Source organism: Molothrus aeneus, chromosome 22, assembly GCF_037042795.1.
Source record: "Molothrus aeneus isolate 106 chromosome 22, BPBGC_Maene_1.0, whole genome shotgun sequence".
Taxonomy (NCBI): Eukaryota; Metazoa; Chordata; class Aves; order Passeriformes; family Icteridae; genus Molothrus; species Molothrus aeneus.
This window is the reverse complement of record NC_089667.1, coordinates 4567741-4589906: the sequence shown is the minus strand read 5'-3', so window position 1 is coordinate 4589906 and position 22166 is coordinate 4567741. Positions and strand designations below refer to the sequence as shown.

Sequence of the window (22166 nt, the reverse complement as noted above, 5' to 3'; positions counted from 1 at the left end):
TTTTAGGGCTGGGGCAGGCAAGGGGAGGGTGGGTGGTTGTTTTTAATCTCAGTTCTGAGTGCTGTTAAAACAACCTAAAACAACCACTGCGTTCTAATTCGCTTCTCACATTGAAGGAACTCTCGGCAGCCGGACACGACCCCTCGTGGCTGGTTTCACGCAGATGCCGAGCACCCTTCCTGTTCCGGATTTCCTCCGGAGCGCGCTGGGGCTTTGAGCTGCATTTTCCCTTTTTTCTGAGGCTGAAATTCGCTCCCTTGACAGCAGATGGCACAAAATCCTCCCGACTCCGGCTCTCCGTGCCCGGGGATGGGATTTTCCCTCTGAATTCAGATTTTCCCCGGAATTATTTCACTCTCCGGTCTGGAACTGAAGCCACGACTTTCAAGCCAAACTCACTTTTCCAACACATCTATCTTAATCTGGGTTTTAATTTTTTTTTTTTTCCTTTCAACCCAATTTTATTTCTTTTTTTTTTTTCTTTCAATTCCGTTTCAAATTCATGACCTGCAGCTCTGTTTTCCAGTAAAATCGATTCCTGATGATGAAAACAAAAAACACAGATTTATCATCCAAACACCCTCTGAGTGATGCACCTGAAATTTCATGGGAACAGGTCCTAATAAAACACACCTCGTGTTTATAATTAATTTTGTCCCCTTCACTCAAGCACACACAGCTTTTAAACCACCATTATCTTATTAAATCCAGTTTATTTTGACTGAATTCTGAGCAGTTCCAAAGGAGGATCTGCCAAAAATTCTCTTTTTGGGAAATCACAAATCAGGAGGTAAACTCAGATAACTGCGATGTTATCACACAGCTGGGGGGGCACCAGGCTGGAATTATCAGACCTGCAAGGAAAATCCCGAATTGTGTCCCTGGGAGCTGCTGGTGCCCCCTTCCCTCCTCTCCCAGCCCCTCCTGCCCCAGGCACAGGCACCGATTCCCTTTGGGATGTTTGGGAAATATTTTGACAATTGTAGTCTTGTCTCGAATTAGGTGTGAGGAATCACAGGGAGGAAAATCTTATTTTCTTCAGCATTTTTGAGTTTTCTTGGGGGTTTTGTGTTCAACAGTCTCGTTTCGATTTCCCTGTGCTGTTCCCCTGGCACAGCCACCCAAAAACCTCCTGGCACAGTGGCACAAAAGGGACTTTTCCTTCGTAACCCAGACGTTTAAAATGGGTTTTGAGCTGCCCTGCCAAATCCACGAGGGTCATTTTTATAATCCAGGCCTTTCAAATGGGTTTTTAAGCAGCCTTGCCACATCCACGGGTGACATTTTTGGGGTTTTTTTAGTCCAGGGATTTAAAGTGGGTTTTTAAGCTGACTTGCCACATCCACGAGTGACTTTTTTTTTTTAAACCCAAGGATTTAAAATGCATTTTCAAGCAGCCTTGCCACTTCCACAAGTGTCATTTTTATAATCCAGGTATTTAAAATGGGTTTTAAGCTGCCTTGCCACATCCTCAACTGTCATTTTATAATCCAGGCATTTTAAATGGGTTTTTTAACTGCCTTGCCACTTCTACGAGTGACTTTTTTTTTTTTAATCCAGGCATTTAAAATGTGTTTTTAAGTAGCCTTCCACTTCCACAAGTGACATTTTTATAGTTCAAGGATTTAAAATGTGTTTTCAAGTAGCCTTGACATTTCCACAAGTGTCATTTTTATAATCCAGGCATTTAAAATGGGTTTTAAGCAGCCTTGCCATTTCCACGAGTGACATTTTTTTAATCCAAGGATTTAAAATGAATTTTAAGCATCTTTCCCACATCCACTAGTGACGCTTTTTAATCTAAGGATTTAACATGGGTTTTTAAGCAGCCTTGCCACATCCACAAGTGTCATTTTTATAATACAGGTATTTAAAATGGGTTTTAAGCAGCCTTGCCACATCCACAAGTGTCATTTTATAATCCAGGCATTAAAATGGGTTTTTAAACTGCCTTGCCACTTCCAGGAGTGACATTTATTTAATCCAGGCATTTTAAATGGGTTTTAAGCAGCCTTGCCACATCCAGAAGTGACATTTTTTTAAATCCAATGATATAATATGGGTTTTCAAGCTGCCTTGCCACTTCCACGAGTAACAATTTATAATCCAGGTATTTAAAATGGGTTTTCAAGCAGCCTTGCCACATCCACAAGTGTCATTTTTATAATCCAGGTATTTAAAATGGGTTTTTTAACTGCCTTGCCACATCCACGAGTGACTTTTTTTTTAAATCAAATAATTTAAAATGGGTTTTAAACTGCCTTGCCACATCCACAAGTGTCATTTTTATAATCCGGGCATTTAAAATGGATGGATTAAAAAATTAAAATGGACGGATTAAAACATTAAAGCAGGTTTTTAAGCAGCCTTGCCCCATCCACCGAGCGCCTGCTGCCTCCCTGACCCGGGGAATGAAACCCCGGCCACCCCAGCCTCAGGGTGACCCCACCCCACATTTCCCTGCCCTTTTCCCTCCTCCCTGCCCGGGCTGAGCCGGGGTCCCGGCCCGGGGGCATCGCTGAAATTCCGAGTCCCCGCTGCTGTCGCCCACCGGTTCCGTGAGGTCACCGCGGGCTCCGCGCCGCCACCGCAGAGGAAACGCGGGCTGGGGGCAGAGGGAAGGGACAGCGACCCTGGGGCGGCTGAAGGCGCGGGAAATGCGCTCAAAAGGCAGCGCGGAGAGCGCGCAGGGGAAGCCGAGCCCAGCCAAGCTCAGCCAAACTCAGCTCAGCTCAACCCAGCAAAGCTCAGCTCATCCGAGCCCGGCTCAGCTCAGCCAAGCTCAGCCCAACCAAGCTCAGCTCAGCCAAGCCCAGCCCAGCTCAGCATGAGCGTGCCCGGGGCGCTGCTCGCCGTGCCGCTGCTCCTGCTGCTGCTGCAAGGTAAGCCCGGCTTTATCTCAGCCCAGCTCTCCTCCCCAGTCCAGCTGGGAAAACTCTTCCCAGAGCTCCAGCACAGGGCACAGGGCTGCTGGGTGTGGGTGACAAAATTATAATGTCACCCTTTTCACAATTTTGTCACCCCTTTTCCCAATTTTGTCACCCCTTTTCCCAATTTTGTCACCCCTTTCCCAATTTTGTCCTGTCCCAGTGCCCTGCCCAGTTGGATCTGCTTTTCTAGAGGAGCCCCTCTGGGGGTTTTCTCCCACATTTGCCCTGAGCCAGGACATCACCCCATTCCCAATTTTGTCACCCCATTCCCAATTTTGTCACCCCGTTTACACGAGTTGTCACCCCGTTTAGGGGTCAGTGAGCTCACTGAATCCCAAACCCAGGATTAGTTTGACCGAGTTACTCCTGGGTGACAAAGCTTTGGGGTATCCAAAGATTCTGCCTTAAATTTGGGCAGGGGATCAAAATGAATGCTTGCTTTGCCTGGGTCAGAAATCCAAATCTGCCCTTTTGGGTGCATTGTGTGGAGTCAGAGCAATTTAGGGAGAACTTGCAAAGTTCTTTGGAAAGGAAAAGCACTTGAGATGTTCGTGCCCTCACTCCTGCTGGAGGAGCAGCTCATTTGGATCTCCTTTGGCTTCAGGCACAGGAGTGTGCCAGGTTCGTGTCTGAGTGCCGGGCAGAGGAGGGAGGGAGGGTCTAACAGAGGACCCAGGGAAGGAGCAGGGCACCCATCCATGGCAGGATCCCTGCGGGCTTCACTCCTGCCCTTTGCAGGAGAAACGGCTCCGTGATCCTGGGGCTGGATCATGGACCCGTTTTCTGGATCCTGGAGCAAATTCCCTCTCCCTCCTTGGCAGACCCTGGAGCAGAAACCACTGCAGGGCTGTCTCTGACAGTTTGCTAATTCTCAGTACAACCCCTCTCCTCCCTTTTGCCCCAGACTTGTGCAGGATGAATTTGTAGCTGCTGCCTTGGCTTCCAGAATTAATTCAACTCCACAGGTCAGCAGTCAGGACAAAAACAACTCATTAAATGGGGTGGCTGTGGGTTACAATCTCACAGGTAACTGCACCAAAATCATTAATTGGGGTGGCTCTGTGGGTTACAGACTCATAGATAACTGTGCACCAAAACTAACTCATTAAATGTTTGTGGGTTACAGGCTCATAGATGACTGTGCACCAAAATGAACTCATTAATTGGGGCGGCTCTGTGGGTTACAGGCTCACAGATAACTGCACCTGTGAGAAATAATACTCACTTCCAAAAATTTGAAAGGTTTATTAACACCTTATCAGAATGCACCGTTGCATTACTCATCCAGAACAGCACCAAAACTGACTCATTAAACAGGGGTGGCTGTGGGGCAGAATCTCACATAGTGCACCAAAATCGCTAAATGAAATGACTGAGGGTTACAATCTCACACATAACTGCACCAAAATCGCTAAATGAAATGACTGAGGGTTACAATCTCACACATAACTGCACCAAAATCAGGAAATGGGGTGGCTCCATGGGTTACAGGCTCACAGACAACTCTGCACCAAAACTAACTCATTAAATGGGGTGGCTCTGCCAGTAACAATCTCACAGATAACTGTGCCAAAATCATTAAATAAAATGACTGAGGGTTACAGGCTCACAGATAACTCTGTGCCAAAATCATTAAATAGGGTGATTGTGGGTTAGAATCTCACAGATAACTGCACCAAAACTCATTAAATGGGGTGATTGTGGGTTAGAATCTCACAGATAACTGCACCAAAACTCATTAAATGGGGTGATTGTGGGTTCCAATCTCACAGATAACTGCACCAAAATCATTAATTAGGATGGCTCTATGGGTTACAGATGTTAAAATAGGCTCACAGATGTTAAAATAGGATTGTGGGTTAGAATCTCACAGATAACTCTGTGCCAAACTCATTAAATAGGATGATATTGTGGGTTAGAATCTCACAGATAACTGCACCAAACTCATTAAAAATGGGGTGATTGTGGGTTAGAATCTCACAGATAACTGCACCAAACTCATTAAATAGGATGATTGTGGATTACAGGCTCACAGATAACTGCACCAAACTCATTCATTGGATGATTGTGGGTTAGAATCTCACAGATAACTGCACCAAACTCATTAAAAATGGGGTGATTGTGGGTTAGAATCTCACAGATAACTGCACCAAACTCATTAAACAGGGTGATTGTGGGTTAGAATCTCACAGCTAACTCTGCACCAAAGTCATTAAATAGGATGATATTGTGGGTTAGAATCTCACAGCTGACTCTGCACCCGTGCTCTCAGTGCAAGTCTCAGTGCAAGGAGCTCTCAGTCACTTCCTGGGGGCTCCCAGAGCAGCAGCCACAGCAGAACCACTCTGCTCAGAGCCTCTGCAATTCCAGCACCAAACTGCTGCCCTTTCTGGCCGAGGATCTGGCACTTGGTGGCAGAGTGGTTATTCCAGGTGGGATTCCCGTGGGACAAAAGCCACCAGCCCTGGAGCTGCCATTGGGGACGTGTCCCACATTTGGGGACCGCAGTGGAGCCCCTGTGCTGGGAATGAGCTGCCCTGTGAGTCATGCTGTGAATCAAACTCATTTTCCAGTGGTCTCCCGTGGAAATTCCATTTCTGCCCCGGGCTGGAACAGCAAACATCACCCCCAGCTCTTCTTGCTCAGCCCTGCTGCTGTCACCCCCAGAGGTGTGATGTCCCCACGCTGCCGGCGGTGACAGGAAACCATCACGGGGACAGAAATACCCGAGGGGGCTGTGAGAAACCACACACGGCCCCAGCTGCCTCTAAACAACTCTCACCTCCTGCCACAGCTCCTCTCACAGCCACAATCCCCACGGGAAGCTGCCCTGCAGGGAGACGAGGCTGGTGCTGGAGGTACCAAAATCAGCTCCAGCAAAATTCCCGACAAAAAAAAGTCATTTCCGAGCATGAAGAATATGAAAATCTTCCCCAAAGCCCAGAGAGATTCATTTCCTCAAACTGCAGTGGGAACTGGCAGCCGACAGCTGAGTGGAAAAATCAAATCAAAACACACAAAACAGGAATGAACCCAAAACTCTCCTGCTGCCCATTTACTCAACTCCAAGGCAGGCAGCAATGTTAGAATTCTCCAGGGCACAGTTTTTGCCTGGAGAAGGCAATTCATCCAAATTGTCATCCAATATTCTCACAAAGTGTTTTATCTGCCTTAGAATGGCTGGAGAGAAAAAGCACATTTTACTGCCAGCCTGTGAAATGAGCTGGGAGAAGAGAGAGTGAAATTTCATTTTAGTAACCTCTGCCAGGCCAAGTCTGGGTTTTTTTTTCAAAAGTTTCATTTCTGAATTAAAAAGCCTCGTTTTTAGAGGTGTTGGGAAATCATTCGCTGCTCAGTCACACACTGAGCAAATGGGACACAAAATCAGAGACAGTTTGGGTTGGAAGGGACCTTAAATATTATTCAGTTCTCATCATGGGATAAGTGAAAATTGAATGTTTGTGTTTAAATCCAGGGAGAAGTGCATGAGATGGATCTGCTTCAGTTCTTTATTGGCTAACAGTGAAATACTTTCTTGGCTAATGACTAAAACTGGTTTAATAATTAAATCTGGTCATGCTGGCAGGTGGAGATCCCAAACCTTTGTCACACAGATGACCTGTCCAATGACAATAATTTATTTATATCCCTACAACCACACCGGCAAGGTAGAAGTATTAAAAAACCATTGCAAAAAATAAAAAAAAAAAGGAAAATTAACACATTACTCTGTGCAAAATGTCCCTGCTTTGCTTCATGTCACAATTTCCAACTTGTTTTTCCCCCTGCTGTGTGGCAGGGGGGTTTCCAGGGGCTGCCAGCGACTCTGTGGCTCTGAAGGAAGGAGAAAATCTGAACCTCAACTGCACCTTCAGCACCCTCAGCAGCAGCAACTTCACCCTGCAGTGGTTAAACCCTCAGAATTTCACCATTTTCCTCAATGCCCAGCAGGGTGAGTGTGGAACCCAGAGTGGTGGCGCTGCCCAGCAGGGCTGGGACACTGAGCTGGCCCCGCTGCCACCCTGGCCAGGGTGGTGCCCAAAGTGCCAACGGGGGGGGGGGGGGTGTGGCAGGGTCCAGAGGGTCCTTTGTGGTCACCAGAAATTGGTGCCTTTTGGGGCCACCTGAAAACAGAGGCCAGACAAAATTAAAAGAATACAGAACACTGTTTTTCTGTCTATTGAAGGGCCTTCAGGTACATTAGGGCAGACAAAACCCACCCAAAAATGGACAATGGGTCACAGGTTTCACACTTTTATGAGTTTGGTCCATTTGCATTTTGGGGGTGAATCTGCCAATTCCAGCTTCAGCTGATGAAGTCATTGACCCCAAGTTTGCTGCCCCCAAGTCCCTTTTGTTCCCATCTCTGGGCCTGAGGCAGTGAGGTGTCCTTGATTGCCAGGCCTGGAGAGGAATTGTTGTGTCTGCCCCAAATGGGGAAGCAGCAGCTCCCACTGTGTGTGGAGTTCAGAGTTCTACACTAAAGAACTGCAGGTTACAAATGGATGGAAAACATAATAATATACTATTATTAAATATAACATTATTATTGGTAGTAGTAGCATTAGTATTAAATATAATACCATCTCTTTCGAATAGATGGAAAATAGAAAAGCTGAAATCCTGGAGAGGAATTGTTGTGTCTGCCCCAAACGGGGAAGCAGCAGCTCCCACTGGGTGTGGAGTTCAGAGTTCTAAAGAACTGCAGGTTACAAATATGTGAAAAATATAAAAGTCGAAATCCTGAGGCACCAACTCCTTCCCCTGGGGGGTTCAGCTGCAGGCAGGGGTGGTGTTAAATCATTTCCTGCTGCAGTGGGGACCCCAGGGCTCTCAGGGCTGAGCTGCAGCTCCCACAGCGCCCCGAGGCCAGCACGGAGCCCACGCTGGGCTTTGGGGACAGAGGGGACATTCCTGGCAGCCCTGGCTCTCTTCTACTCGCAGGAATCCCGTGCAGTGCAGCGGGAGGAGATTCTGGGGAAACAGCGATGATTTTGAAATGCGCTGGCAAAGCTGCAGTTCCCGTTCCTGCTTTCCCCCCTCCCATCTCTCCATCCTTTCCATCCTTTTCTCTCCTCCTCTTGGTCCAAATGTAGGGTGAGGAGAGCCTTGGCCTTCCCCCTCTGCAGCATTCAGCATTCCTTGTCAAATCCTCTAGGTTTTAATTATAAAATTAAAGAAATGAAATCGTTAATTATAAAATTAAATGAATAAAATAAATTAAATTAAATAAATAATTTATTAAATTAAATTGAATAAACTAATTCTAAATGAAGTAAATTCTAAAATTAAATAAATTAAATAAATTAAATAAATTAAATAAATTAAATAGTTAATTATAAAATCAAATAAATCAAATAAATCAAATAAAATAAATAAATTAATAAATTAAATTAAATTAATTCATTCTAAATTAAATAAATTAATTATAAAATAAATAAATTAAACAAGTTAAATAAATTAAATAAATTAATTAAATCTTAATTATAAAATTAAATAAATAAAATAAATAAAATATAAAATTAAATGAAATAAATTAATTCTAAATTAAATAGATTGATTCTATAATTAAATAAATTAATTCTAAAATTAAATAAATTAAATACATTAATTAAATCTTAATCCTAAAATTAAAATAAATTAAATAAATTATTAAATTACATTTATCTCAAATACATTTAATTATTTATTAATTAAATTTATTGAATAAATTTAGTTATAAAATTAAATAAATTTAGGTATAATATTAAAATTATTGGGATTCGCCCAAATTGCTGGGATTTCCTTCCAGCTCAGTATTCTGTCAAACCCTCAGCTAAAAAAAAAAAAAATTAAGATAAAAAGAGAAGTTTTGAGGTCTCTTCCCCCTGATGTTTGTACAAAACCCCAGTTTCAGTTCAATTTAAGGGCAGAAAGTTGCATTTTCTGTGCTGCAGCTGTGGGAAAAGTTCATGGACTTGCTGGGCTGACCCCGAGGGCTCCTGTAAATTGTGCAGCAGGAGGGAAGAATTAAAGACCAGAAAGTCGAGAGAGAGAGAAAGGAGAGTAGCGATGCCCTAGGAGATGTTTTCATTTACAAACCTGAACTTTTCAAATCCCATAAAATAAAAACTCTCCCCAAGCTTCCTCCCTGTGCTCTACCAACCCCTGTGTGTGCTGCATTTTCTGCTCCTGGCAGTTTTAAGGGACCAGAGGTACAAACTGCTGCGCTATTCCAAGGAGGAATTGTCCATCCAGCTGTCCAACCTGAGCCAGCAGGACGAGGGAATTTACAGGTGCTTCTACTACACCAGGCACGTCAAAACCAAGAGCCAGAATGTTGAGATTTTGGGTAAGTACCCTCACCTGCCTTGGTTTTTTACCTAGAGCAGGACAGAGCCAGCTCCTCAAATCCACACCTGAATTTTTCCATCAATTTTTCCACCAATTTTTCCATCAATTTTTCCATCAATTTTTCCATCAATTTTTCCACCAATTTTTCCACCAATTTTTCCATCAATTTTTCCATCAATTTTTCCACCAATTTTTCCATCAATTTTTCCATTTTGCTTTTAGCTCAGCCCCCTCCTGTGGCAGCAGCTCCCTGGCCACAGACAGCAGGCACAGACTTTGCCAGAAAAACCCTGGGAAGCTCTGGGAAACTTAGAGGAAAAGAATTCAAGCAATTATTGTCTCTCTTTCTGTAGCCATTTCTTACGGATATTGCTCTCTAAAATTCAAAGAATTCAAACAATTCAAACAATTAAAAAAATTATTATCCCTCTGTAGCCATTGTTCATAGAGCTGGTTCTCCAAAATTCAAAGAATTCAATTAATTCAAACAATTAAAGAAATTTATTATCTCTCTGTAACCATTGTTCATAGAGCTGGTTCTCTAAAATTCAAAGAATTCAATTAATTCAAACAATTAAAGAAATTTATTATCTCTCTGTAACCATTGTTCATAGATGTGGTTCTCTAAAATTCAAAGAATTCAAGCAATTCAAACAATTATTATCTCTCTTTTTGTGACCATTCTTTATAAATAAGCTTCTCTAGAGTGTGTTTTTGATAGCCACCAACAGTGTGGGAGAGGTTTTCACTTTGAGGCCAATCAGGTCTTAGGTCCACCATCGTTTCTACAAAAACTGTTGATTTCTGATAATAAGGTCTTAGGTTTTAATTGTTTTTATAAGAACTGTCGATTTCTAACAATAAAATCTTAGGTTTTCCATTGTTTCCATTAGAACTATCGATTTCTAATAATAAAGTCTTAGGTTTTCTATAAGAACTGTAGATTTCCAATAATAAATTCTTAGGTTTTCCATTATTTCTATAAGATCTGTCGATTTCTATAACAATAAAATCTTAGGTTTTAATTGTTTCTCTAAGAACTGTAGATTTCTAATCATAAAGTCTCAGGTTTTCAATAAGAACTGTAGATTTCTAATCACAAATTCTTAGGTTTTCCATTGTTTCTATAAGATCTGTAAATTTCTAACAATAAAATCTAAGGTTTTAATTGTTTCCATTAGAACTGTTGATTTCTAATAATAAAGTCTTGGATTTTCCATTGTTTCTAGAAGAACTGTAGATTTCTAACAGTAAAGTCTTAGGTTTTCATTGTTTCCATTAGAACTGTAGATTTCTAACAGTAAAGTCTTAGGTCCACCATTGTTTCTACAAGAACTGTAATAATAAATTATTTCTAATAATTTAATAACAATTTAATAATTATTATTTCTAATAATAAAATGTCTTTCATGCCTTCTGGATCATGGAGTCAATGCTAATTATTGCTCCCTCCAATCATGCTGATTAAAAGGAAAAGAAGAAATAACGCTGATGAAAAAAAAGAAATAATGCTGATGAAAAAAAAGAAATAATGCTGATAAAAAAAAGAAATAATGCTGATAAAAAAAAGAAATAATGCTGATAAAAAAAGAAATATTGCTGATAAAAAAAAGAAATAATGCTGATGAAAAAAAGAAATAATGCTGATGAAAAAAAAGAAATAATGCTGATAAAAAAAAGAAATATTGCTGATAAAAAAAGAAATATTGCTGATGAAAAGGAGTAGAAAATGCCCCTAAACTGATCCTAAATCTTCCTGTTGCAGCTGCTCCATCCCAGCCGGTGCTGGAAATGTCCCGGGATGAGGAAAGAGGCCTCAACCTCTCCTGCCACACGCAGGGGGGCAGACCCCAGCCCCAGATTTCCTGGCTGTTGGACAACGGGGTTGAGCTCCCAGGTAAGAGCTCAAAGCTTCTTTGAGGACTAAAATTCTTAATTTTTTTTGGTCAGTTTTGGGTGGTTTGAAGATGGTGGAGGGGGAAATCTCAGCTGGGCTGTAATTCATGGCTACAGCTTGGGGCAGGTGTGGGGAACAGGCAGGACGGGGATAAAATAACCCCCAAATCCTGGGATTGCAGCACTGAATTGCACTGGGATAAAATAAACCCCAAATCCTGGGATTGCAGCACTGAATTGCACTGGGATGAAATAACCCCAAATCCTGGGATTGCAGCACTGAATTGCACTGGGATAAAAAAAAAAAGCCAAAATCCTGGAGCCTATTTTAAACCAATTTCATTGGAATCTAATAACACCAAATCTCTGTAATTTCAGCATTAAATTCCACAAGGATGAAATGAACCCAGAATTTTGGAACCTCAGCACAAAATTCCACTGGGGTAAAATAAACTCAAACCCCTGGAATTTCAGCATTAAATTCCACAGGGATAAAACAAACCCAAAAATTTGGAACTTCAGCACTGAATTCCAATGGAATAAAATAAACCCAAAATCCTGGAATTTCCAACCCCCTAAATTCTACAGGGACAAAATGAACTGAGAATCTTGGAAATTTTGTATTGAATTCCACTGGGGTAAAATGAACCCAAACACCTGGAATTTGAGCATGAAACTCCACAGGGATAAAATGAATCTAGAATCTTGGAATTTCAGCACTGGATTCCACTGGGATAAAATAGACCCAAACCCCTGGAATTTCAGCAAAAAATTCCACTGGACTCAATTAAATATTAAATTAAATTCCACTGGGATAAAGTGAACCAAAACCCTTGGAATTCAGCACAAAATTCCACTGGGATTAAAAAAAAAAAAAAGCCAAAATCCTGGAGCCTATTTTAAACCAATTTCATTGGAATCTAATAACCCCAAATCTCTGTAATTTCAGCATTAAATTCCACAAGGATGAAATGAACCCAGAATCTTGGAACCTCAGCACAAAATTCCATTGGGGTAAAATGAACCCAAACCCCTGGAATTTCAGCGCTGAACTCCACTTATTTGGGATAATTCCACTTTATTTGGGATTAAAAAAAACCCCAAAATCTTGGAGCTGTGGTTTTCAAAGCCTTTCTTCTCCTTTAACCTGTCTGCTGCTCAAATAACTGCCATTCTAGCAGGGCTATAAATAACATTATTCTACAAATCACTGCCTTTAGCAGCTCCAGTGCACATCTGCACAAAAAATGTGAGCAAAACACAAATGTTTTTTTTTTTTCTTTCACGCACCAACAAGCTCTGACTTGTGTTTTGCATCATCAAGAAATGCATTTAAAGCTGAACCTGGCCCTAAGATGGTTTATTTTTAAGTAAGAGCTCTAGAAAACAGCAGGGAATTGTGTGTTCTGGCCTGAGTATGGATGGAAATTGGAGTTAATAACGAGAATGAATCAGGTCTGAATAAAGTAAAAAATGAAATAAGTCTTAATAAGAAGAGTAAATCGGGTTGGCAGATAAAATCTGGAGGGTTTGAATGCAAAAATAAAAAGGTGTTCTGGAGTAATGCCTGGTGGAAAAGCAGGTTTGTAAATGCTGCCTGTGTCTGGGAAGAGCTGGGCCGAGTGTGAGGGCCTGGCAATACCAGCTGGGAAGTCACAAAAACCCCAATATTTCTATAAACTGGTATTTTATCCCCATGGGTTTTTTTATCTCTGTCCCTCACAGTGTTTTTCCAAAATTAGGGCGTTCCCCAAGCCTGAGATCACCCTGATAAAGTGAATTATTTGTGACTTCACAGCACACAGTTCAGACACTATAAACACCTCCTGCAAGCCAGAGCTGCATTTCTCCAACATTTTAACAAATATCCAATATTTTAACCGATATTTTAACCAAAAATCTCTCCTTGCCTTTGGAGCAGAGGGAAGACCTGAGCTGGCACCTCCCAGCCCCAGGAAAGCCCCTCAGAGCTGGGGCTGCTGCCTTGGTTTACCTGGGGCTGCCCTTCAGAGCAGCCACTTTTACATGAAAAGATGAGAGACACAAATTTCATTGTTAGAAATATAAAAATTCATTGCCCTAATTCACTATTGCTCCAATTCCTGTGTTTTTCTCCATTTTTTTTTTTGAAGGCTTGGAGTGACTCTCCTTCCTCCCCCTTCCATCCCCAGCTTTAATCACTTCCTGCAAATATTTACACTAATCAGAAAACAGCTAATAAATCTTAATTACTGACAGCAGCAGGGCTCAGCAGGGGCAAAGCAGCTGTAATTACTGACAAAGATGATTTCTGAAACCCTTTTGGAGCTCTCACCTGGCCCTGCTGGGGATGCAAAAGAGGCTGAGAAAGGCTGGTCTGGAAAGGTTCGTTTGGAAAGGTTCGTTTGGAAAGGTTCATTTGGAAAGGTTCATCTGGAAATTGGGAATTTCTTTCATTCCAGGGCAGCAGAGCAAGGGGTGCATCAGGAGCTCTGCATTGTAAACAGGAATATTTGTGTCCTTCAGGAAATATCTGAAACACCTTCCCCTCCACCAGGGCTGTTCAAACACATCTCTGCTTACATCAAATATAAATTTATTTTTCATATCGTCAGCATTGCCTGCAGGACTGGGAATCCCACCTGACTCCCCCTAATTCCTTGTGGCAAAGCAGGGAATCCTCTGGGTAAATTCCAACAGCTGGAAAAGGGGAAGGGTCAAACCTGTGCTGTAGGAGAACATGATTTCAGGGGGATAGAAATTATTTTATTTTATTCTTTATTGTATTGTATTGTATTTTTATTTTATTATTTTATTGTATTGTATTGTATTTTTATTTATTTTATTTTATTTTGTTCTTTTTTTATTTTATTCTTTTTTATTCTTTTTTTTCTTTTTTAAATACTTTTTTATTTTCTTTTATTTTATATTATTATTTTATTTTATTATTTTTTATTTTATTATTTTATTTTATTCTTTATTCTTTATTCTTTATTTTATTTTATTATTTTATTATTTTATTTTATTTTATTTATTTTATTCTTTATTCTTTATTTTATTCTTTTTTATTCTTTTTTATTTTATTTATTTTATTTTATTCTATTTTATTTTATTCTTTATTTTATTTTATTTTTTTATTTTATTCTTTATTTTATTTCATTTCATTTTATTTCATTTTATTCTTTTTTCTCCCCACGGACTTGCAGGTGACACCAGGCACCAGCTGGGAGCTGATGGCAAGAAATGGAGCAGCAGGAGCACGCTGAGGATCCTCAGCTACAGCCCCGGGGTGACAGCCACCTGCCTGGTCCAGCACCCTGCACTCGGGCCACAGCGGCTGGGGGCCTCTTTCCCCTTCCAGGACCTCCCCAGCTCGGGTACCGCAGCTCTGCCTCTCCAATCTCACTGCCCTGAGCTGGTGAAATTGATACAGACCCCAAGAATTGTGGGGTCTGCTTTAAAATGAGGAACCTGGGGCAAAAGATGGGTTTGGAGCTGTTCCTCAGCGGCAGAGCTGAGCAGCAGCTCCTGCCCCAAGCTCCCCACGGCCAAGTGTTTCATTTTATTCCTCATTTCAGAGCAGCAAGGGCGGGAAAGGGCAGGAAAAATATTCTGAGGGCAGGAAAGGTGAGGGTGGGACTGGAAGTGAGACCCTTGATCAGCCAGAAAACCCAGTGAAAAATCCAGAGCATGGAGCAGGGCAGAAAATCCGAACAATCCAGAGCATGGAGCAGGGCAGAAAACCCAAGAAAAAATCCAGAGCATGGAGCAGGGCAGAAAACCCAATAAAAAATCCAGAGCATGGAGCAGGGCAGAAAATCCGAACAATCCAGAGCATGGAGCAGGGCAGAAAACCCAATAAAAAATCCAGAGCATGGAGCAGGGCAGAAAACCCAAGAAAAAATCCAGAGCATGGAGCAGGACAGAAAACCCAATAAAAATCCAGAGCATGGAGCAAGGCAGAAAATCCAATAAAAAATCCAGAGCATGGAGCAGGGCAGAAAACCCAAGAAAAAATCCAGAGCATGGAGCAAGGCAGAAAACCCAAACAATGCAGAGTATGGAGCAGGGCAGGGTGGTTTTTCAAGGATCTGCTCGGTGGCAAAGCTTCTTCTGATTTTTGTCGTTTTTTGGGGGTTTCTTCAGGCTGCAAACAAGCAACCAGACTTGCAGAGGACGCACAAGTTCCCAGCCCTTCAGAGAATCCAGCAGGCACCAGCCCCTCTGCATCCCCAGAGAATCCAGCAGGCACCAGCCCTTCTGCATCCCCAGAGAATCCAGAAGCTTCCAGCCCTTCTGCATCCCCAGATGATCCAGGAGCTTCCAGCCCTTCTGCATCCCCAGATGATCCAGAATTTTCCAGCCCCTCTGCATCCCCAGAGAACCCAGAATTTTCCAGCCCTTCTGCATCCCCAGAGAACCCAGAATTTTCCAGCCCTTCTGCATCTCCGAAAGATCCAGGAGTTTCCAGCCCCTCTGCATCCCCAGGGGTTCCAGCAGTTCCCGGCTCAGCACCAGCCCAGCCAAACCTCACAGGTGTCGCTCTGAACGGTGAGTTCGGTCTCAGCCACCTGAGTTTATCAAATCTGAAATGACAATTGCAGAAAAGCTGCCGGGCACAGAGCTCCATCCCACATCCCAGAGCAGTGTGGGACCCAGCATGGCATTTCCTGCTTGTTCTCCCTTTTTCCCAGCCAAAATTCCTCTCCTTGGAGGAAGAAAGGCAGGAGCAGGGTGGGGAGCCAGGCTGGGATGCTCTGGATGGGCTGCACTAGATGGCACTGTGCAACAACTGTTCACAGAACTCACAGAATTACAGAATTCACACAATCACAGAACCACAGAATCACAAAATCACACAATCACAGAACCACAGAATCACAAAATCACAGAATCACAAAATCACAGAATCACAGAATCACAAAATCACAGAATCACAGAACCACAGAATCACAGAACCACAGAATCACAGAATCACAGAACCACAGAATCACAGAATCACAGAACCACAGAATCCCCAGGTTGGAAGAGACCCTAAAGATCACCCAGTCCAACCCAGCCCCAACCTCTCAACTCAACCCTGGCACCCAGAGCCACATCCAGGCTTTGTTAAACACACCCAGGGATGGGGACTCCACCACCTCCCTGGGCAGAACATTCCAGAACTTTATCTCCCTTTCTGTAAAAACTTTTCCCTGCTATCCACCCTGTATTTCCCTTGGTGCAGCTCGAGGCTGTGTGCTCTGGCTCTGTCAGTTCCTGGAGAAAGAGAGAAATTCAAGCAGCAGCAAAAGAGGATGATTTTAGAAAATCCCAGAGAATGGAATGGGGTAGCAGGGAGGAAATTCTGGGAAGCACAGCTGGAAAAATCAATTTCTTCTAGCAACCAGTGTAACTGATGAAAAAGACCACTGGAAATGGAAAATTTTGGAAAGGAAAAAGTATAGATAACTAAAGGAAAGGAAAAAGAAATACATATATAAGGAAATCTATAAATATTTCCTTTTATGTATAAATAATACAAATAAATAATATATAAAAAAGGAAATATATAAAAGGAAAATGTATACATAACTGCAAAAAGGCCTCTTTGCTCCAATCAGATTTCCCCTGCAGGAAAGAAACTTGTTTTTTTCAGGAATGCATCCTTGGGGTGAAATCATTCCTGTTTGAATTCCCAGAAATTCCCAGCACATTTAACAGCACCAACCTGTGTTACAGAGCAAAATCCCGAATCCAAAGGGCTCCTGAGGAAGGAGAAGAATCTCCTGCTGCCCATCCTGGTGGCTGCTCTGATCCTGGTGCTGCTCATCATCGTGCTGCTGTTCATGGTGAAGCTGAAGAAAGCTCACGGGGTGTGGAAGAGAGGTGGGCAGCGGGAACTGGGGGCTCGAGGCCATCCCTGAGGCGCTCAGGATGAGAAATCGCCGCTTTGTGACTCTTCCCTCGGGATTTTTGGGAGATGATGGTGTATGAGATGGTGGTGATCTCTGTCAGGCTGAGAAATCCCCAATTTCTAACTTTTCTTTCAGGATTTTTGGGAGATGATGGTGTATGAAATGATGGTGATCTCTCTCAGGATGAGAAATCACCGTTTTTTAACTCTTCTCTCAGGATTTTGGGGAGATGATGGTGATCTCTCTCAGGATGAGAAATCCCCAATTTCTAACTTTTCTTTCAGGATTTTTGGGAGATGATGGTGATCTCTCTCAGGATGAGAAATCCCCAATTTCTAACTCTTCTCACAGGATATTTATGAGATGGTGGTGATCTCTGTCAGGCTGAGAAATCCCCAATTTCTAACTTTTCTCTCGGGATTTTTGGGAGATGATGGTGTATGAGATGATGGTGATCTCTCTCAGGATGAGAAATCACCGTTTTTTAACTCTTCTCTCAGGATTTTTGGGGAGATGATGGTGATCTCTGTCAGGCTGAGAAATCCCAAATTGTGACTCTTCTCACAGGATATTTATGAGATGGTGGTGATCTCTGTCAGGCTGATAAAATCCCCATTTTCTAACTTTTCTCTCAGGACTTTTGGGAGATGATGGTGATCTCAGGCTGATGAGATCCCTATTTTGTGACTCTTAGGATTTTTGGGAGATGATGCTGTATGAGATGATGGTGATCTCTGTCAGGCTGATGAGATCCCCAGTTTGTAACTTCTCTCAGGATTTTTGGGAGATGATGCTGTATGAGATGATGGTGATCTCTCTCAGGATGAGAAATCCCCAAATTGTGACTCAGAATTTTTATGAGATGATGGTGATCTCTCTCAGGATGAGAAATCCCCATTTTTTAACTCTTCTCTCAGGATTTTTGTGAGATGATGGTGTATGAGATAATGGTCATCTCTCAGGCTGATGAGGTCCCCATTTTGTAACTTTTCTCTCAGAATTTTTATGAGATGATGGTGATCTCTGTCAGGCTGAGAAATCCCAAATTGTGACTCAGAATTTTTATGAGATGGTGGTGATCTCTCTCAGGATGAGAAATTCCCACTTTCTAACTCTTCTCACAGGATATTTATGAGATGGTGGTGATCTCTGTCAGGCTGAAACATCTCCATTTTTTGACTCTTTTCTCAGGATTTTTGGGAGGTGATGCTCTATGAGGCGATGAGAAAATCCCCAGGCTGAGAAAATCCCCATTTTGTGACTTCTCTCTCAGGATTTTTGGGAGATGACAGTGATCTCTCTCAAGCTGATAAAATCCCCGTTTTTTGACTGCTCTCACGATTTTTGTGAGATGGTGGTGATCTCTCTCAGCCTGATGAGATCCACATTTTGTGACTCTTCTGAGAATTTTTGTGAGATGATGGTGATCTCTCTCGGGCTGAAACATCTCCATTTTTTAACTCTTCTCTCAGGATTTTTGGGAGATGATGCTCTATGAGGCGATGGTGTATGAGGTGATGGTGATCTCTGTCAGGCTGAGAAAATCCCCATTTTCTAACTCTTCTCTCAGGATTTTGGGGACATGGTGGTGGTCTCTCTCAGGCTGAGGAATCTCCAATTTCTAACTCTTCTCTCATTTTTATGAGATGATGGTGATCTCTCTCAGGCTGAGAAATCCCCATTTTCTAACTCTTCTCTCAGGATTTTCTGCTCAAGGCAGAGGGTGAGAAGGAATAATGGAAAAAAAAATCTCGTTCTCATAATTCAATTTTGTGGTGTTTTAATTATTTAAAAATTCTTTTTTTTTTGTTATTTAATTTTTTAAACATTTTATTTAATTAAATTTAAATAATTTAATAATTTAAATTAAATTTTGTGGGTTTTTTCCACAGAAAATGATGTTTCAGAACAAACACTGGAGAGTTATAAATCCAGATCTAACGAAGACAGTCCAGGCCATGAGAAGAATGGACAAGGTAAAAAGCTTTAATTAATATATTCTTGTAAATATGTTCTTGTTTTCAACAAGAACTAATCCTTGTTTTATTTAATTATAAAAAATAATTATCACAATAATATTATAAATGTTACAGTATTATAATATTCAATTAGTATTAAAATACTTAATTATAATAAGTATTTAAGTTTATTTAATTATAAATAATTATCACAATAATATTATAAATGTTATAATAATTATCATATTCTAGTAATATTATACTATTTAATTATCATAAATGATTCTTGTTTATTTACTTATAATAAATAATTCTTGTTTTATTTAATTGCTGCTGACCATGGCCAGAGCAGGTGGGAGCCATAAATACTAAATACTAAATAATACTAATACGAATGTTACTGATAATAATAATTTATTAATAATAAATTATAATTTATTATTATATATAAATAAATTTATTATTTATATTAGAAATAATAATTTATTAATAATAAATAATACATCATAAATATGTGTTGTGTTTTAGCTGGAAATCCCAAATCCAACATGCAATATGTAACAGAAGGACACATGGAAACCCCAGAGAAGGATCTGGAAACCCCAGAGAAAAATCCTGAAAGGCCAGAGAAGAGCCCAGGTGACAAAACCACGGCAATAAATGAGGAGATGTTCACGTGTGGAAGGGAGACAGACGTGTAACCATGGCAGAGCTGCAGGAAACTGCAATTTCCTGATATTTACAATAAACTTTTCGGGGATCTTGATTTGAGGGAGCAGGGGGGACAGGGAGCTCCATCCCAAAGCCACCTGGGGGTGCTTTTGTCCTGGAGACCTGGCCTGGGTCACCTGGGACCTTCAGAGCACATCAGGAACCTCTGCCATGAACAGCTCAGCACCTCAGGTACCCCTATAAACCTGGCCTGGGTCACCTGGAACCTTCTGAGCATGGCAGGAACCTCTGCCACCAACAGCTCAGCACCTCAGGTGACACTGGAGACCTGGCCTGGGTCACCTGGGACCTTCTGGCAACATCAGGAACCTCTGCCATGAACAGCTCAGCACCTCAGGAAACCTGGCCTGGGTCACCTGGGACCTCCAGAGCACATCAGGAACCTCTGCCACCAACAGCTCAGCACCTCAGGTGCCCCTATAAACCTGGCCTGAGTCATCTGGGACCTTCTGAGCAGGGTAGAAACCTCTGCCACCAACAGCTCAGCACCTCAGGTGACACTGGAGACCTGGACAGAGTCACCTGGGACCTTCAGAGCACATCAGGAACCTCTGCCATGAACAGCTCAGCACCTCAGGAAACCTGGCCTGGGTCACCTGGGACCTTCAGAACCTGTCATGAACCACTGCCATGATCAGCTCAGCACCTCCTGTGCTCATGGGACCCCAAACCTGGGTCACCTGGGACCTTCAGAGCACAGCAGGAACCTCTGCCATGAACAGCTCAGCACCCTCAGCGCCCTGGCAGGACATCCAGGCCCAAATTAGGATATTGATGATAATAATAATAATAATATATATAAAATAGGATATTTATGGTTGATTTTGTCACCTCCTCTGTGACCACAGGTGCTACAAACCCACTGTGACTTTTCTCCCTGGGACCCCAAACCTGGACTTGCAGCTGGGTTTAACCAAGCTGGGAAGCAGCCTGATTGTCAAAGGGTTAAAAATAAAAAATAACAGAAATCTAAGCCAAATGGTTTGATGGTTCTGTGAAGGGGATGTTCCCCATGGGACTGCCCAAATGGGGCAGCAGAAGAGCTGGGACTCCTGCAGGGCTTTACAGGAGCCCTTCCTGCTCCAGGAGGGTAAAAGCCAACCCCTAAAATAAAGAAAATGTGAATTACGAATATTTTTTGTCATTTGCACAATCACAGAATAGTGATTTATTTAGTTAATGTGAATGACACTGATTTTTGCCATTTGCAGAATCACAGAATAGGGATTTCTTTATTTAAATTACAATGATTTTTGCCATTTGCAGAATCACAGAATAGTGATTTATATTTAAATGTGAATGACGATGATTTTTGCCATTTGCAGAATCACAGAATAGGGATTTATATTTAAATGTGAATTACGATGATTTTTGTCAGAATCACAGATTAGCGATTTACATTGAAATGTGAATTACGATGATTTTTGCCATTTGCAGAATCACAGAATAGTGATTTATTCATTTAAATGTGAATTACAATGATTTTTGCCATTTGTAGAATCACAGAATAGTGATTTATTCATTTAAATGCGAATTACAATGATTTTTGCCATTTGCAGGATCACAGAATAGTGATTTACATTGAAATGTGAATTACAATGATTTTTGCCATTTGCAGGATCACACAATAGTGATTTACATTGAAATGTGAATTACAATGATTTTTGCCATTTGCAGAATATGAAAAGTGCGTTTTTCTCACAGAGTCCCAGAGCATTTGGGGTGGGAAGGGAGCTCTGGAGATGGCCCAGCCCAACGGCCCTGGCCAGGCAGGGTCACCTGGAGCAGGGACACGGGGACACAGCCAGGTGGGGCTGGGGTGGCTCCAGGACAGGGGGAACCAAAACCTCCCTGGGCTGTTCAGGCTCTGCCGCCTCCATGTGGGAATTCTTCCCCCTCCAGTTCTTCCCTGCACTGAGAGGCCCAGAACGGGACGCTGTGAATCTCATGAGATAAAACTCATTCAGGACTGTTCATTCTCACTGGAAATAGGAAAAAAATTGTGGACACTGGGGTTTGAATACCCAGTGAGATAAAAGGGCCTGTGTGTTCCGTTCCAATGGAAATAATTCCGTTTTCCAATGGAAATAATGTCATATTTCAATGGAAGCAATTCCATATTTCAATGGAAACAATTCCATATTTCAGTGGAAATAATTCCATGTTTCAGTGGAAATAATTCCGTTTTCCAATGGAAATAATTCCATGTTTCAGTGGAAATAATTCCCTTTTCCAATGGCAATAACAATTCCACGTTTCAGTGGAAATAATTCCATGTTTCAGTGGAAATAATTCCATTTTCCAATGGCAATAACAATTCCGCGGTTCAGTGGAGCGCGGCTGCTCCCGGGCGCTACCACAGCGCCCGCGGGAGGGGGGGAACCGCGCTCCCCCCGCCCCGGTGGGTGCGGCCGGCGTCCGCGGGGTTGCCGTGGCAACGG

At 42.1% G+C, this 22166-nt stretch overlaps 1 protein-coding gene across 1 annotated transcript; it reads left to right on the top strand.

Moving 5' to 3' along the window:
• Positions 1-2827: 2827 nt before the first annotated feature.
• Positions 2828-19694, top strand: CRTAM (cytotoxic and regulatory T cell molecule). Its single transcript, XM_066564269.1, has 9 exons — positions 2828-2882; positions 6730-6882; positions 9109-9261; positions 11029-11160; positions 14345-14515; positions 15285-15689; positions 16860-17006; positions 18928-19011; positions 19522-19694. Exons 1-9 carry the CDS (start codon positions 2828-2830, stop codon positions 19692-19694), a joined length of 1473 nt encoding a protein of 490 aa, XP_066420366.1.
• The last annotated feature ends 2472 nt before the right edge of the window (positions 19695-22166 follow it).